The sequence below is a fragment of the Cinclus cinclus genome, chromosome 8 (assembly GCF_963662255.1).
Source record: "Cinclus cinclus chromosome 8, bCinCin1.1, whole genome shotgun sequence".
In the NCBI taxonomy this organism is placed as follows: domain Eukaryota; kingdom Metazoa; phylum Chordata; class Aves; order Passeriformes; family Cinclidae; genus Cinclus; species Cinclus cinclus.
Window position 1 is genome coordinate 29,741,923 of NC_085053.1, and position 17,139 is coordinate 29,759,061.

Consider the following 17,139-nt stretch of genomic DNA (forward strand, 5'->3'; position numbering starts at 1 on the left):
TAACACAAGGCAGGGCCGCGGTGTCCTCGCCGTGCCGCAGCCGCGATGCCCGACGAGCGCGCCGGGCGCTGCCCCGCGCCGGCCCGGGGACAGCGCTGAGCCGGGCGGGTGAGGCACCGGCGCTGCAGGGAGGACACGGTGAATTACCGCTGGCTGCGGATCTTGTTTTTCTGTTTTATTTCGTGCGGTTTTGCGGGTTTTATGTTTAACCTAGAGCTGTTACCGTGTCACCCAAGAGCCTCACGCCCAGCAAGAGCCCCCGTTCCCCGAGGACCCCAGTTCACCTCACGGCTGATGAGACACTCCCCGCGTGAGTACGGCCGGGCCGGAGGGGGGAGCAGCGGGGCCGGGGGCTCGGGCACTGTGAGGGGCCGCGGCGAGCGGGAGCCTCGGCACCGGAGGGGGCGTGGAGCGAGACCGGGGGGGCGTGGCCTGCGCGTGATTGCCATGTGAGGGGCGCGGCTCGCTTGAGTGACACGTGAGGGGCGTGGCTCGCGCCCAATGACATATATGGGCATGACGGGCCGCGGCGGCTGCGCCTCGGCGGGCTGGGGGCGTGGCTTTGCGGTTTGAGTGACAGGCGGGGCCTGTGGGCTCGGTGACGGACGAGGGCAGGCGGTGGGGAGCGGTGTGCGCTTTGATTGACATGTAAGGAGGAGGCCTTAGACTGAGCGACGGATGGAGCCTTGCCTGTGCGTTGAGTGACAGGCGAGGGCGTGGCCAATGCCCCAAGTGACAGGAAGGGGGCGTGGCATCTACGCTGACTGGCAGGTTGGACCAGCGCTGTATTACATAAGAAGGGGCGTTGCTTCCTGTTGACTGACGGGTGACATGGGCGTGGTCACGCCTGACTGACAGCCTCCGCACGCACCCTGCCCGCTTCCCGCGGTGCGCGGTGACGTCGTGCGTAACGTGGCCACGCCCCTCCCGCCCCGTCGCCGCTCCCGGTCCCGTCCCCGCGGCTCCCGCCGCTCCCACCGGGACCCGGCGGCGCTTCCCGGCGATGTGACCTTTTCCCGGGATTACCAGCGATCATGGCTGAGGTGAGAGCGGCGGGGGCCTGCCCGGGAACTTGTTGCGCGGGGTCGCAAGTTTGTTGTGGGGACCGGAGGCCCGCGGGCACCGGCGGTCCCGCCCGCTCCCCTCCGGGGCCTTCAGCCCGTTCGGTTCCTCCCCGGGGGCTGAAGGACCCGGAGGGGAGCGGGCGGGACCGAGCGCGGCGCCTCCCGGTTTTTATAGGCTCGCATATGCTAAAACGTCGCTTTATTTCTTTTAAATATCTTTTTTGTAGTCGTTACAACAAAGAGGAATTGCTTAAAAGGTAGCGCGATGTCCCGGCAGGGAGAGCTCTCTCGTGGAATTCCCAGGATTCGCGGGGGGTGGGGGGGTTGTTTGGGGATAATGGGAGTTATGTTGTGGGATAGAATGGGGCTGTAATATGATAATGATAGGGAAATAATGGGGAAACGGGGGAAAAAAAGCCTTTTTATGGCAGTGTTGGGTTGGTGGGGGTTGTCTTTGCCCATCCCAATAGGATCAGCTCTTTCCCTTTTAGGAGAGGAATTGGGACTGATGAATGGATAATCCATTAAGTTTTCCTCGAATTATCCCCGATCCCAATCTCGGGGCTGTTTGCTGCTCCAATAGTACTGACAAATGTGCTGGAAACGAAAATCTGAAAATATGCTTTGGGAAGGTAAAGTCTGTGGGACAGGTGTTGCTTCCAGGGCAAGCTGGAAGTGTCAAGATTAGATTTTACAGATGAAGCTTCTTCTCTTGAAATTCCTGAGTATATGGGGATTTTTCCTTAAATTATTTTCTCTTTTCCTCCCAAACCCAAACTTTAATGGAGCAGTCTTCCTGTTGTTGGGACAACACGTCCTGAGCTAATCTTAGAAATTCTAAGAACCTGCCTGGGTGGTTTTGTATCTCGAGAGGGAATGACAGGTCTGATCCCAAAAAAATAAATGTGGGTATTAAATTCCTGCCTTCCCCAAAGCTGGAGAGAGAAACAGCGGGGCCTTTGCTGTGGGCATCGGAGTGATTGGGGTGTTTGTCCGGAGTTTTTGTTGATTTATTTCATTAATTAGCCCCAGTATCCTGTGATAATCCCAGTATCCAGTGGGGCTGAGCTGTGGTCACTTCCTACATCCACGTCACAGCAGTGCCAGCCCCGAGGGCTGGGGGTTTGTGCTGCCCGGGGCAGGGAAATCCCACCGGGATGGGGAATCCCACCCGGACCTGGAGCTGGCCACTCTGGGCTTTTCCCTTTGTGGATGTTGTTCTGTTTGCTGTGTGTCAGTCTCAGAGAGGAACAGGGGTTCTCAGCTTTGCTTTCTTGGAGGTGAAATCCTGTTCCTGTTTTAAGGTGAAGGGCCAGGGCCAGTGTTTGATCCATCCCTGGATGAGTTCAGGAGCAGCAGCACCTCGAGTTCATTCCCAGGCATCTGCATGGAGAAACAGTAATCATTTCAATAAATTAGTCCTCTGAGTGATTTAACCCCTTGCAGCGTCCTGGATACAGTTCCCGGCTCAGTTTGTGTCCCTGCTCATGGCAGAGTTGGAACTGGATGGTCTTTAGGGTTCCTTCCAGCCCAAACCATCCCAGGATTTTATGAATTTAGGGAACAGAGTGGGAATTCTCCTTAGCATGGCATTTCCTCGTAGCTCTGGTGTCAACCGCCCGCCTGGAGGAGCTGCAGATGATCAAAACATGGATGGGAAGGTGATGGTTCTCTGCCATCCTTCTCTCCCAGCAAACCTTGTTCTGAAGGGATGCACAGGAGCTCATCCTTCCCTCAGCAGCAATCCTAAAATGTTGTTTTGCAGAGAATCAGACACAACCCTCAAAGCCCAGTGTAGCTCTGAAACTTGTTGAGTAGCACAGGAAGGCTCTTCAGAAAGCAGGGCTGGAGGCCAGAAAGTGAAACTAAATTCACCAAAAGTGCTGCTTCACTTTTGCAGAAGTGATTTGAATACAGGACTGACAAAGGGAAAAAAACATGTTGAATATATATAAAATTTGAGATTAATAACCTCTGTTAGGGTTCTTTTTACTTTTACACGATTCCTCATATTCCAACATGTCAGAAGTTTGTTCCAGGCATAAACTGGAAAGAAAATATCTCTTAACTTAAGATCAGCTGAAGCTTTGTGACTGTTACAATATCCTGCAGTAAGCTGCTTACGGGGTGGTTTTGGTGGAGGGAACGCTGATACACACAGATTTTTCTCCAGAATAAGTATTTTAATGCCTCCTGAGAAGAAAAGATTGGGCCTGAAAAGCTTGATTAGCAGCTGAAAGAGAATAGTTTTTGTTAATTCAGCCTTTATAACATTGGAGTGAAATGTAAGTGAGAGAATGAGATCTTCTGATCCCAAACCTGGAAGAGCTGGGGTCAGACTTTTGTGTTGAACAGAGCAGCTCAGTACCTGCTGCATTTCCAGAAGTGCTCAATTCCTGCTGTTCCTTTTGTTCCCTGAAGGAATGCACCACTCAGATTGCTACAGGCACTTGCCAGGACACTGAGCATGCAAAATTAAAGGGAAAAAGATGAGGATTGGGGGTTTTTTTGTTGTTCTTCAGTGAATTAGGAGGAGCACTACGGTTGCTGCATGTGTGGTCAGAGGGGAGGTGGGAACATTGGGGGCTAAATACTAAATATCCCTGATTTTTGGTTGGCATAGCTTGGAATTACCTGCAGGCTGGTTTAGTTATGCTTGAGGTGGTCTGAAAGGGGAGATCCTGCTCCTGCTTTTGTGTGATGGCCCTGAACTTCCAGGAGTTGCTCCACCTCTGGCTGAGAACCTAAAAGCTTCCTGCAGGGCAAGCAGGGAAAGATCCCACAGGAGCTGGAATGGGAATGGGGCAGCAGGAGCAGCAAATCCTTGTGGCTCTGCACAAGTCCCTGGCAGGAGAGGACAGCCAGGGGGATTTGGGATCTGCTCCCAGGAAGAGGGACAGGAGCAGAGGGAACAGCCTCAGGCTGAGCCAGGGGAGGGTCTGCGTGGATTTTTGGGAAAATTCCTCCTGGAAAGGGCTGGCACAGCTGCCCAGGTATCCCCATTCCTGGAGGGGTTTAACATCCCTGTGGATGTGGCACTTGGGGACGCGGGGTGGCCTTGGCAGTGCTGGGAGTGGTTGGACTGGATGACCTCAAGGATTCCATGATTCCCTTCCCCGTGGCTGAAGGTAATTCCTGTTTCTCCCAAACCTGCAGCAGGCAGCTGAGCAGCTCCTTGTGCTTCTCACCCAGAACCTCTGAGGTTCCTCAATTTTCTGACTTGCTGAAATAAGAACTCAAAGTTTTGCTTCTGCAGAGTGAATTTCTGAGGGGTTCAAAGTCTGGATTGGTATTCTATGGTTTTTGGGAAGTATGGGAAGGAGCAGGAGCTCTCTTGTGATGTCAGTGGGCAATTAAATATCTCACCCTAATTTCTTTGAGTGCACTTGCATATTTTTCAGTCTCTGAAAGTTCAGTTGTTTCAACCAAAAAATTAGCTTATTAACTTGGTATGCTTTAAGAAGTCATCCATAAATTCCCATTGTCTGGAAAAATTTCCCTTTTCTTCAATGTTCTACTTCTTTCAGCTGAAGAATTTTAAACTTTGGGAACATCACTGAATTCTGCTTTCATATTTTGAACAATGCTTTCTGATTTGTGTCTTGAAACAGCTTCAGGACAGAATGCTGAAGGAGTACATGATCTGATAACTGTTCTTAGTAACCTTTTCACATTCTTAATATTTTTATTGAGCTGAGGTGTAGCAGGAGGCAGCAGCAAAGTTCACACAGTCACTGATGAGGTGTTTGAACAGTCAGAGTTTTTGAGGAGCTCCTGGATACAGAACAAGGTCAAAATAGATTAAATCCGGGTTTCCCAGTGATCTAAATCCCAGTTAAAATGTGGGATTGACATCAGTCACTCGTGCTTTTCCTGCTTTGATCTTAGCTGTAACCAGTTGGGGGGTTTTGTGTCATTTTGAGCAGTGTTTGCAGAATTCTGCACTGAGGTATCAGTGAGCCTAATGCAGAGCTGGGAATTCTGGTTTTTCCCTTCCTTGGTGAGGGAGTAAAATCCCTCAAGGGAATTGCAGGGAATACAGTGGCACTCTGCTCTTTCCAATCTTAAAAAAGGGTGGTCCTTGACTTATTTTGTCATAATTGAAGGGTTTTGAGGGGTTTTTTGTTTTGTTTGTTTTTTTTTAAGGTTTTGTTTGTTTGTTTGCTTTGGTTTTTTGGGGGTTTTGGGGTTTGTTTTTTTGTTTTGTGTTTGATTTTTGTTTTTTCTTTTTTAATTTTTTTTTGCGGGTTCCATAATAGAAGGGTTTTTCTATTTTTTACATGTGATAAAACATTGGTATTTGTGGGCTTCCAGTCAAGACTTCCAATCCTTGCTGGACAGCAGAGGGATTTAGGCAGAGGCTGGAATTGTTGTAAAGTTGTTTCTTTTTGAGCCTTTTCCTGGCCAGGAGCCCCGGGCTGCATTAATATTTCCCTCCTAATCCATTCACGTCACAAATTGTCCAGAGGAATGTTTCCTTGTGCTGCCTGCCATACAACTGTGGCTGCTTTCTTCTGGAATTCTGTAGCTGGATCCAACCACTCCACAGAATCCCAGTTTCCTTAGCACAGCATTTTAGATTGTTGCAAGAAGTTAAGGAAGATGCTGGAGTGAAAATCAGGAGGAAACGGGGAAGTGTGAATTGTGTGCTTCAGGGAGTTCTGACTGCCTGTGCTGTGGTGCTCCATAATTCTCTTGGCATGGGAAGTGCTCCTGGTGACATTTCAGGGAGCATCATGTCCTGTCCCTCCAGCATTCCCCAGGGACCCAATCCCTTGGGAAAATCCCTGCCTGGTGGTTCTGCTCTGGGACCTCGGGCAGAACCTGTTTCCAGCATCCTCAAGTTCCCTGTCCGTGCTGGGACTCGGCACCCCCAGAACTGCAGGACAAGCAGAGCTCTGAGCTCCCCTTGGGAGGGAATTCCAGGCTGGGATGGACCTGAGTCCTTCAAGCAGGGATCCAAGGGGGATCAGCTGCTGTCCTGGCACTCTGATGTCACTGTCACCCCTCTGTCCTGCCCTGTGCCCACCTCAGAGCCCCTGGCAGGGCCTGAAGGGGCTCCAGGAGAGCTGGAGAGGGACTGGGGACAGGGATGGAGGGACAGGACACAGGGAATGGCTGGAAGCTGAAAGTTGGGGGGGGGGGGGTTTAGGTGGATACTGGGAAGGAATTCCTGGCTCTGAGGGTGGGCAGGCCCTGGGATGGAATTCCCAGAGCAGCTGGGGCTGCCCCTGGATCCCTGGCAGTGCCCAAGGCCAGGCTGGAGCAGCCTGGGACAGTGGGAGGTGTCCCTGCCAGGGCAGGGATGGGATTTAAGGTCTCTTCTCCAGGCTGAGCACCCCCAGCTCTGTCAGAAATGTCCACACTCAGAATTATGGGATGATTTGGGGTGGAAGGGAGCTCAGCAGGTCTCTGGTCTGACCTTCTCTGCTCTGAGGTCTCCCAGGCTTGCTCAGGGCTGTCTCCAGCCTAGTGTTGAAAACTTCCAAGGAAAAACACTGGGGAAAACTCTTCCTGGTACAGGGATCAAGGCTCAGAAGGGAATGGCCAAGCCAGGGCAGCTCTGCTGAGGGAGAAGCTTCAAGGCTTTTGATGTTCACATTTGGGATCGGAGAGTTCACACATTGCACTTGGTCCTTGTCTTCTGCAAGGACAGGAATTTTCTTATGCATCCGCCGACATAAAAAAAGTAAAAATCTGCAGATGTGAGGGCTTCCATTTGAGGAATGTCACTGCACTTTGGGCTGTGCAAATGTTCACGTGTAGAACTGGAGACAGAGGACCAGAAGGGTTTTGTTTTTTTCTTTTTTCCTTGCTTCAGTATGTTGCTATTTACTTTTTTAATATTTTAATATAAGTTAATTTGTGACACAACACACAGAGAGGGGCAGGCTGGGACTGTAGCCTTCCTCTTATGGGAAGGGACACATTCCCTCTGGAATAAAAGATGTTATTCCCTGTTTTACCCAGTTCTTCCCTCCAGGCTCAACTCACAGGAGAGTTTATATAACTTTGGGATATTTTCCTGTTGCAGAGGTCAAGACCTGAACAAATTGATGGGCTTCTCAGGCGTATTGCTATCAATATAAAGAGCATTTAATTCTAGTTTTTAACTGTTTTATGTAACACTTGAAGAGCTGTTAAAGATAACTGAGTCAGTTTGGACAGGATGTGTATTTGCAGATTACTCTGCAAATTTTAAGATGTTTCATTATTCACCAGTTCTGTTAAACAGTGCGAAAGGTGTCAGCAAAGCCAGCAGTTTTGTGGGTAGAAGTGGAACTGTGCAGTGTCCAGTCCCTCCTGTTCAGGTGTTTTGGCTGCAGGGGAAAGAGAGAAAGCTCAGTGGATATCCCAGTCCATTCCAGGTGCTGGGATAAGACCTGGCCATCTCCCGCCAGCGTGCAGCACTGGGAACTGCCTGGAATAAACTGGTGCCTCCTGCAGGCTGGGTGCATTAAATAAACTGTCACAGTGCCAGCTCAGTGGGATGGGCTCATTTCCATCCCAAATGATGGGATCACAGATCCCAAAGTCCAGGGAGATGTTGATGTGTGGGACACATCTGTGCTGGCTTCTCCTGGTGGCACTCACGGGGGTCTGAAGGACACTGGACAATGTCAGTCCTTGTGTTCCATATCCAAAAACTGGGAATGTGTGGGATGGGATCTGTCCCCTCTGTTCCACATCCAGGGAATGTGTGGGATGGGATCTGTCCCCTCTGTTCCACATCCAGGGAATGTGTGGGATGGGATCTGTCCCCTCTGTTCCACATCCAGGGAATGTGTGGGATGGGATCTGTCCCCTCTGTTCCACACCCTTTTGGATACACGTTGGAGATACATTGGATGTGATCTGGCTGGTTTTTGCTGTCAGTGTCCCTAACCTTGGGAAGCCCTTGGGAAGTCTTTCCTGAGATTCCTGAAGACACCCCTGGAATAAAAGAGTGGCATTCCTGCAGTGCTGGTGGCTTGGGGCTCAGTGTCTCTCCTGTTTCTCTTTCCATGGGGTTTGTTCCCTTTCCCCCTCAGGGCTGGGGTCTCCTCCGGGATGCTCTGGAGCATTAACAAGGCTTCTCCTCAGTGCATCCGTGCAGCACAGTCCCTGGTCACTGAGTTTTCCTCATTAGGAGTTCCTGGATGATTTTTTCACTCCTTGGAGCTCACAGCACACGGTTCAGCGTTACCTTTGCTGCAGGTGCAGTTCCAGAACAGGTGCAGTGTGGATTCCCTGTGCATTGTCAGTATCCCGTGGTTTCCTCTGTATTTTTCTCTCCCGGGCCTTGGATCCCATTATCCTTTGATACCTAGCAGCTCTTTATCCCCACGAGTACCCTTGAAGCAAAAAGTTCTTTGTGCTTCCCCGGGAATGGCTGAGCAGAAAATGAAGATCCATGAAGGACAGGAGTGGCCTTTTCCCAAGAATTCCTGTTACCCTTAGCCATGAGGATCTGTCCAATGCAGCCATACGATCCTTCACCAGTGCCAGGGAATTTCCATCTGTTGTCCCCTGGGCCAGAGCCACCATCACTGGGAGGCACGGAATGGGACCCAGCAAGCCTTGCAGGCATTGTCTGCAGCAACTCTTCTAGCAGAGGCTGCTCCTTCACCTTCCGTGCTGCCACACTGGCACCGAAGGATTTTCCAGCTCTTTATTCCCACGTGTCCAGCCTCAGTGTCACCTCTGGCACTGGATGAAGCCATGGAGAGGCTGGAAAAGCCGTGCCAGTCCTCTTTTGGGGATGGGGCTGGGACAGCCTTGGTGGCGTGAGGTCAGGGAGCTGCTTGTGGCAGCGGCTGGGCATTCCTGAAGATCAGCTGGAAAGGGAAGCAGGAAATGGCCAGGAGCTCATAAAGGCAGGAAATGCAGGCTGGAGAATCCCCCCGGTGGGGCAGGAGGATCCCCAGGTGGGGCAGGAGGATCCCCAGGGGGGGCAGGAGGATCCCCCAGGAGGGGCAGGAGGATCCCCAGGGGGGGCAGGAGGATCCCCAGGTGGGGCAGGAGGATCCCCAGGGGGGGCAGGAGGATCCCCCAGGTGGGGCAGGAGGATCCCCCCGGTGGGGCAGGAGGATCCCCAAGGGGGGGCAGGAGGATCCCCAGGGGGGTCAGGAGGATCCCCCAGGCGGGGCAGGAGGATCCCCCAGGCGGGGCAGGAGGATCCCCCCGGTGGGGCAGGAGGATCCCCCCGGTGGGGCAGGAGGATCCCCAGGCGGGGCAGGAGGATCCCCCAGGTGGGTCAGGAGGATCCCCAGGTGGGGCAGGAGGATCCCCAGGGGGGGCAGGAGGATCCCCAGGGGGGGCAGGAGGATCCCCAGGGGGGTCAGGAGGATCCCCCCAGTGGGGCAGGAGGATCCCCAGGGGGGGCAGGAGGATCCCCCAGGAGGGGCAGGAGGATCCCCCAGGCGGGGCAGGAGGATCCCCCAGGTGGGTCAGGAGGATCCCCAGGTGGGGCAGGAGGATCCCCAGGGGGGGCAGGAGGATCCCCAGGGGGGGCAGGAGGATCCCCAGGGGGGTCAGGAGGATCCCCCAGGTGGGGCAGGAGGATCCCCAGGTGGGTCAGGAGGATCCCCCAGGCGGGGCAGGAGGATCCCCCAGGTGGGGCAGGAGGATCCCCCCGGTGGGGCAGGAGGATCCCCAGGTGGGTCAGGAGGATCCCCAGGTGGGGCAGGAGGATCCCCAGGTGGGGCAGGAGGATCCCCAGGTGGGTCAGGAGGATCCCCCAGGCGGGGCAGGAGGATCCCCCAGGTGGGGCAGGAGGATCCCCCAGGTGGGGCAGGAGGATCCCCCAGGGGGGGCAGGAGAATCCCCAGGTGGGGCAGGAGGATCCCCAAGGGGGGGCAGGAGGATCCCCCAGGCGGGGCAGGAGGATCCCCCAGGTGGGGCAGGAGGATCCCCAGGCGGGGCAGGAGGATCCCCCAGGTGGGTCAGGAGGATCCCCAGGTGGGGCAGGAGGATCCCCAGGTGGGTCAGGAGGATCCCCAGGTGGGGCAGGAGGATCCCCAGGTGGGGCAGGAGGATCCCCCAGGCGGGGCAGGAGGATCCCCCAGGTGGGGCAGGAGGATCCCCCAGGTGGGGCAGATGTGCCAGGGCTTGGCAGAGGGGGCAGAGAGCCAGAGCTGCTTTTGGAGCCGTGGCTCCTGAGCTCCTGTTATCCCTGCTGTGTGTCCCGGTGGTCCCTTCTGGCTCCCAGAGCTTCCCTTCCCAGGTGGGAGCTGAGCTGAACGTGCCCCTTGGTTCATGGCCCAGCCACAATTCCCCATGGAGCAGCTCCGAGTCACGACTGGCACTGCTGATTTAGAAACCCATAAACTGCTCTCCAGCTGACATCTCCAAGCTCCTCTGCTGCATCAAAAATTATCCAGGGCAGCGGGCGACATTTTGGAAAGAGTTTGTTTTGGTGTTTTTTTTTTTGTTTTTTTTTTTTTTTTTGTTTTGTTTTGTTTTGTTTTGTTTTGTTTTTGTTTGTTTTTTTTTGTGAAATGAGTGTTAATTCGAGTAAAAGGCTCCCAATAAAAGCACATTTTGGTGGCTTTAAGTAATGGTTCTACCTTCATTCCGTGAGGAATTCTCATTGTGGTTTGGGATGCCTTTAGAAGTGTCCCTGAATTAAAAAAGAACAGGAATTTGTGCTCAGCTTCAAATGGGAATCATTTCTCCTAAACTGGGACTCACTGGCAGTGGGATATCCCTGGGCTGTGGAAAAGGAGATTTATCCCTGGAGTTCCATCAGAGCTGAAGCTTTAATAATTTTAATTGAAGAGGAATTCTAAGGTTGGTTTTGCAGAATTTATTGTTTACTAAGGAAAATCTTTCATCCCTCAGAATAAATTCTCCTCAGGCCTTTCAATCCAGCTCTGTTCCTTGGAGGGCAGAGTCACTTCTGGAATAATTTTTCCTCATGGAATTAAGGTTGGAAAAGACTTTTTAAGAATCATTGAGTCCATCCCATCAGTCAGCAGCACCACTAATCCATGTTCCCAAATGTCACCTCCCCTAATCCATGTTCCCAAATGTCACCTCCCCCTGGTTTTGGGCACTTCCAGGGATGCTCATCCATGAAAAAAAAAAAAAGAGTGGTCTCCAGGTTTGGTTTTTTTTTCCTGACCTGGGAAGATTGAATTTATTTGGTTTCCAACCTGTGATTGCTGCAATAAACGCATTAAGACTTTTAAAATTGGTATTAATGATTGCATATTGCATTCTGTTAATTACCCAGGTTTATCAGGCAAACAAAACATCAAATAAAGACCAGTCCTTGCTGGCTGATCCTGATATTCAGCTCCACATCAGTAATGCTGGACTCTGGAATTTGTTTAAGATAGTCTTTGCAAATAAAGACTTTTTTTTTTTTTTTTGGGGGGGGGTTGTAGTGATTAGCAAAACTTCCCCTCCTGGAGTTGTGCAACGATCTGCAAAAAAAAAAAAAAAAAAAAATAAAAGTTTGTGGTGTTTAGCCACTAAATAAGAATTTCTCTGGAAATCCTGAGGGCTTCCAGGAGAGCTGGAGAGAGATTTGGATGGGATGCTGGCAAGGAATTCCATTTTTATATTCTGTATTTTCCTTTTTCTGGGCACATTTTGAGTTCATTTATATAGTGGAGACTCCCACAGAAGGGAGGCAGATGTGTAAGTGAAATTATTCCCCAAGAAAATCTCTTTCTTCTCACTTTGAGGAGCTGTTGATATTAAAGAACTTCAAATTAAGAATTTTTGCTATTTTAGATTTGGCTTTGCTGCATCACTGAGTTGAGAAGGAGGCAAGGAGAAGGAAAATCCTTTAGAAAATCCAATTTTTTTCCTTGAGGACAGCATTATATATTAATGAATCTAACAATATATGTGAGCTTGCAGGAGGTGACAGGGAAAAACTCGATTTACCACCATTTTTCCACTCTCAATTTTTCCACAGGGAAAAACTCGATTTTCCACCATTTTTTCACATTATTTCCACAGGGGAAAAGCTCAATTTTCCTAGCTTGGAACTAAACACTTCATCACGGTGTGCCTGAAAAAGAGTGGAAACATTTGCTTTAATTAGCAAAACAAATGAACTTTGAATGGCTGACATGCAAATTTCCCCCCAGGAGGCTGAAGATTGGCAAAGGGAAAAACCAGGATTTGATGAAAGAATTTGTGGAGGTCATAAAAAAAAAAAACAAACAAATTTGGGGTCAAAAAGGGGCTCTGGTAAATGGATTATTGGGGAAATCTCATTTTCTTTAGCTCAAAAAGGAATATTTATTTTGGGGGTTTTACCCTCGCAGCCTCATTGGAGATGAAGATTAAATTGATTTTGGTTTTCTTTATTCTGTAAGGAATTCTTATTATGGTTTGGGATTTCTTTAAAAAGTGTGTCCTGGGATTGAAGGAGAGCAGGGAATTTGTGCTCAGCTTCAAATGGAAGAAAAATTCCCCCTGAACTGGGACTCACTGGCAGTGGAATGTGGGATATCCCTGGGTGGTGGAAGAGGGGATTTATCCCTGGACTTGGACCACAGCTAAAATTAAAATACTATTTACCTTGGTGCTTTATTTATAAATAGAATTATTATTTAGAAATAGATTTTTCTGCAGTGAGTTGTTCTGTATCAGCTGAATAATTTGATTTATGCAGGCTCAACATCACAAAAATAATTTTCCTTTTTTTTTTCTTTTTTTTTTTTAATTTTTTAAATAGCCTTCGGTTGAGTCTTCAAGCCCAGGTAAATATTTTTAATAGTTTCCAAAGGTTTTGGTATTCCCATGAGTGCAAAAACTTTCCAGGAGTTCCTTAAACTGGATTGTTGTTGCCTCTTGAGGTTTATATTTCTTTCAGAGAAATAATTAATTGCTTCATAATTAAATCTTGGAGTCACACCCTGAGTGGGGGCAAGGTTTGGAAAATGGAATTTAAATTGTCCATGGAAAAAGGGGTGAGATATAAGCAGGGTTGGGATTAAAAACTGGGAGAAAAAGTGGGAAAATGTGAGCAGGGTTGGGATTAAAAACTGGGAGAAAAAGGGGAAAATGTGAGCAGGGTTGGGATTAAAAACTGGGAGAAAAAGGGGAAAATGTGAGCAGGGTTGGGATTAAAAACTGGGAGAAAAAGGGGAAAATGTGAGCAGGGTTGGGATTAAAAACTGGGAGAAAAGAAAATTTGAGCAGAGTTGAGTGGGATTAAAAATTTTGGGGAAAATTCGAGCAGATTTAGGATTAAAAATGAGGAGAAAAGAGGAAATTTGAGCGGGGTTGGGATTAAAAATGGGGGGGAAAATGAGCAGAGTTGGGATTAAAAATTTTGGGAAAATTTGAGCAGGGTTGGGATTAAAAATCTGAAAAGGGGGAAATATGAACAGGGTTGGGATTAAAAAGAGAGGGAAAAATGAGCAGAGTTGGGATTAAAAATTGGGGAAAATTTGAGCAGAGTTGAGATTAAAAATCAGGAGAAAATAAAAAAAATATGAACAGGGTTGGGATTAAAAATTGGGGGGAAAAATTCAAATTCCATTTTTTGATGGTTGTGATGGAAATAAAGATAATTTTGGGAATGTTTTACACAAAGGAAATTTCCCTGAACAACAAGACAAAAAGAAAGGAAAAGAAAGCAATAATTTGAATTTTCGCTCACAATTCCATGTCACACATCACTTTAAAAAAACCCCTAAAAAATTCGGATTTTTTGGGGGTTGTAATGGAAATAAAGATAATTTTGGGGAATGTTTTACCAAAAGGAAATTTCCCTGAGCAACAAGACAAAGACAAAGGAAAAGAAAACAATAATTTGAATTTTTGCTCGCGTTTTTACGTCGCGCATCACTTTAAAAATAACCCTAAAAAATTCGGATTTTTTGGGGGTTGTGATGGAAATAAAGATAATTTTGGGAATGTTTTACACAAAGGAAATTTCCCTGAACAACAAGACAAAACCAAAGGAAAACAAAACAATAATTTGAATTTTTGCTCGCATTTTTACGTTGTGCATCACTTAAAAAAAAAACCCTAAAAAATTCAGATTTTTGGGAGTTTGTGATGGAAATAAAGATAATTTTGGGGGATGTTTTCCCAGGAGGTTCAGCAGGATCTGATGACCATGAGTTTGACCCCTCTGCTGAAATGTTGGTGCACGACTTCGACGACGAGCGGACGTTAGAGGAGGAAGAAATGATGGAAGGAGAACCCAACTTCAGAGCTGAAATCGAGGATCTCACCAGGGTAAATATCCTCAAACACACCTCAAATATTTAGGGTTTTATCCCTTTTTTTTTTTTTTTTAAGGGAGTTATTAAAAAAAAAAAAATCGCCCCGAATAATTAATAATTAATAATAAAGCGACGGGGAAAAAAGTGAATAAATTTATTAAAAAATTAGGGGGGGATAAATGGGATGCAAATATCAATGAAGTGCTTTTTGCATCTGTGGGATTTGCATTTGAATTAATATGAAATGTAATATAAATTAAAATATCAGCTGATTAAAGTGGTGGGTTGTAGTGCTCGTGGATTTTTATTTTCAAGCAAAATCTCTCATAATTCACATTTTTGATGCGTTTTGATACAAATATCTGTTCTAGTGGAGAATTTAGGAATATCTTCATGGAAAAGAAGATGCAGAAAAAAAAGATATTTTATTTAAAGTGAATGATTACGCCAATAATTAAAATTAACATTTATTTTCATTAATTTAGGGCCTTTAATCAATATTTCTGCTGTAAATGCTAATTATTTTCTGCTAATTCCAGGTTCTGCTGTCACTTCTGTATTGTCTCCAATTATAAATTGTTATGTCTGCAGAATAAATCAGGGATTGGGAAATTAATTATCCTGTATAAAAAAAACCCACTTTTTTTTTTTTTTTTTTTAGGAAATTCTAATTTTGGAAATTGGAATTTGGAATTGGAAACTCCGGATTTTGCCAATTTTTTGGCAAAAAATTCCCTTTGGGAATGGCCAATTTTTGGTGCATTCTGATTAATTCCTGTGGGATTCACTCTGCTAATTCCCAATTTTTGGTTGTTTTTTCCCCAGCACAGTGACATGTCCATCCAGGAGATCCCTTTGGGATGGGAGATGTGCTGTGAATCAATCAGGGATTGGGAAATTAATTATCCTGAAGAAAACCCCACACATTTTTTTCTTTAGGAAGTCCCAGTTTTGGGTTTGGAATCTCCCAATTTTCCCAGTCCCTCCCTTTGGGAATGACCAATTGTGGTGGAGCTGCCCCTGATCCCTGTGGATTTTTGATGCTTTGGGACAATTCCTGTAGGGTTTTCCCTGAGAATTCCCAATTTTTGTTTTTTTTTTTTTTTTCCCCAGCACAGTGACATGTCCATCCAGGAGATCCTTTTGGGATGGGAGATGTGCTGTGAATCAATCAGGGATTGGGAAATTAATTATCCTGTTAAAAAAAAAAAAAACAACCTAAATTTTCCTTAGGAGCCGAATTTTGGAAATTGGATTTTGGAATTGGAAACTCCGGATTTTGCCAATTTTTTGGCAAAAAATTCCCTTTGGGAATGGCCAGTTTTTGGTGCATTCTGATCCCTGGAGGATTCATTGTTGTGGGATTCTCTCTGCTAATTCCCAATTTTTGGTTGTTTTTTCCCCAGCACAGTGACATGCCCATCCAGGAGCTCCCTTTGGGATGGGAGATGTGCTGTGAATCAATCAGGGATTACAAATTAATTACCCTGTATATAAAAAAACCCCAAACAAATGATTTTTTTTCCCCAGGAGAGTGACATGCCCATCCAGGAGCTGCTGAGCCGCTACGGCTACGACGGCTCCGTGCCCCTGCAGGAAGAGGAGGAGGAGGAGGAGGAAGAGGAGGAGGAGGAGGAGGCAGAGGATGATGATGACGTCGATAACGACGACAACAGCGGCTGCAGCGGGGAAAACAAGGTAAAGGGCAGCTGATTTGCATATGCAAATGAGCGATTTGCATAGGCCCGCTGCTCAGAGCAGCAGAATAAAGGAATAAAGGAATTTATTCTGATAAAGGAATTTATTCTGATACAGGAATATATTCTGATACAGGAATGTATGCTAATAAAGGAATTTATCCTAATAAAGGAGTTTATTCTGATACAGGAATTTATTCTAATAAAGGAATTTAATCTGATACAGGAATTTATTCTGATAAAGGAATTTAATCTGATACAGGAATATATTCTGATACAGGAATGTATTCTAATAAAGGAATTTATTCTGATACAGGAATTTATTCTGATAAAGGAATTTATTCTGATACAGGAATATATTCTGATACAGGAATGTATGCTAATAAAGGAATTTATTCTGATACAGGAATTTATTCTAATAAAGGAATTTAATCTGATACAGGAATTTATTCTGATAAAGGAATTTATTCTGATACAGGAATATATTCTGATACAGGAATGTATGCTAATAAAGGAATTTATTCTGATACAGGAATTTATTCTGATAAAGGAATTTAATCTGATACAGGAATATATTCTGATACAGGAATGTATTCTAATAAAGGAATTTATCCTAATAAAGGAATTTATTCTGATACAGGAATTTATCCTAATAAAGGAATTTATTCTGATAAAGGAATTTATTCTAATAAAGGAATTTAATCTGATACAGGAATATATTCTGATAAAGGAATTTATTGTAATAAAGGAATTTATTCTGATAAAGGAATTTATTCTGATAAAGGAATTTATTCTGATACAAGAATTTAATCTGATACAGGAATTTATTTTGATACAGGAATTTATTCCAATAAAGGAATTTATTCTGACACAGGAATTTATTCTGATAAATGAATTTATTCTGATACAGGAATTTAATCTGATACAAGAATTTAATCTGATACAGGAGTTTAATCTGATACAAGAATTTAATCTGATACAGGAATTTATTCCGATAAAGGAATTTATTCCAATAAAGGAATTTATTTGAATTTTTGATCTTGACTCCGTGTGCTGTTCCTGTGGGATTGAATCTCTCAATTCACATGGATTTCTATCTAAATCCTCCCCTTTTTACTGAAAATCCCCAGAAAATAACTTCAAAGACCAAACCAAAATTTCAATTGTAATAAAATTCAATAAAAAACCACAACAATTAAA

The 17,139-nt window shown here is 46.5% G+C and overlaps 1 protein-coding gene across 4 annotated transcripts in view; it reads left to right on the forward strand.

Annotated features, from left to right (window-relative positions):
* The first annotated feature begins 64 nt into the window (after positions 1-64).
* MIER1 (MIER1 transcriptional regulator) overlaps positions 65-17,139 on the forward strand; it is a 43,097-nt gene continuing 26,022 nt past the window's right edge. For 2 of the 4 annotated variants that reach the window (XM_062497962.1, XM_062497963.1), the window contains exons 1-4: positions 849-1,043; positions 12,742-12,766; positions 14,110-14,255; positions 15,773-15,940. In XM_062497962.1, coding sequence (XP_062353946.1) covers positions 1,035-1,043; positions 12,742-12,766; positions 14,110-14,255; positions 15,773-15,940 — 348 coding nt within the window. In that variant the 5' untranslated portion in view covers positions 849-1,034. Of the gene's footprint in view, positions 311-848; positions 1,044-12,741; positions 12,767-14,109; positions 14,256-15,772; positions 15,941-17,139 lie in introns of those variants that run through there. The other 2 variants (XM_062497964.1, XM_062497961.1) reach the window with 2 other exon arrangements.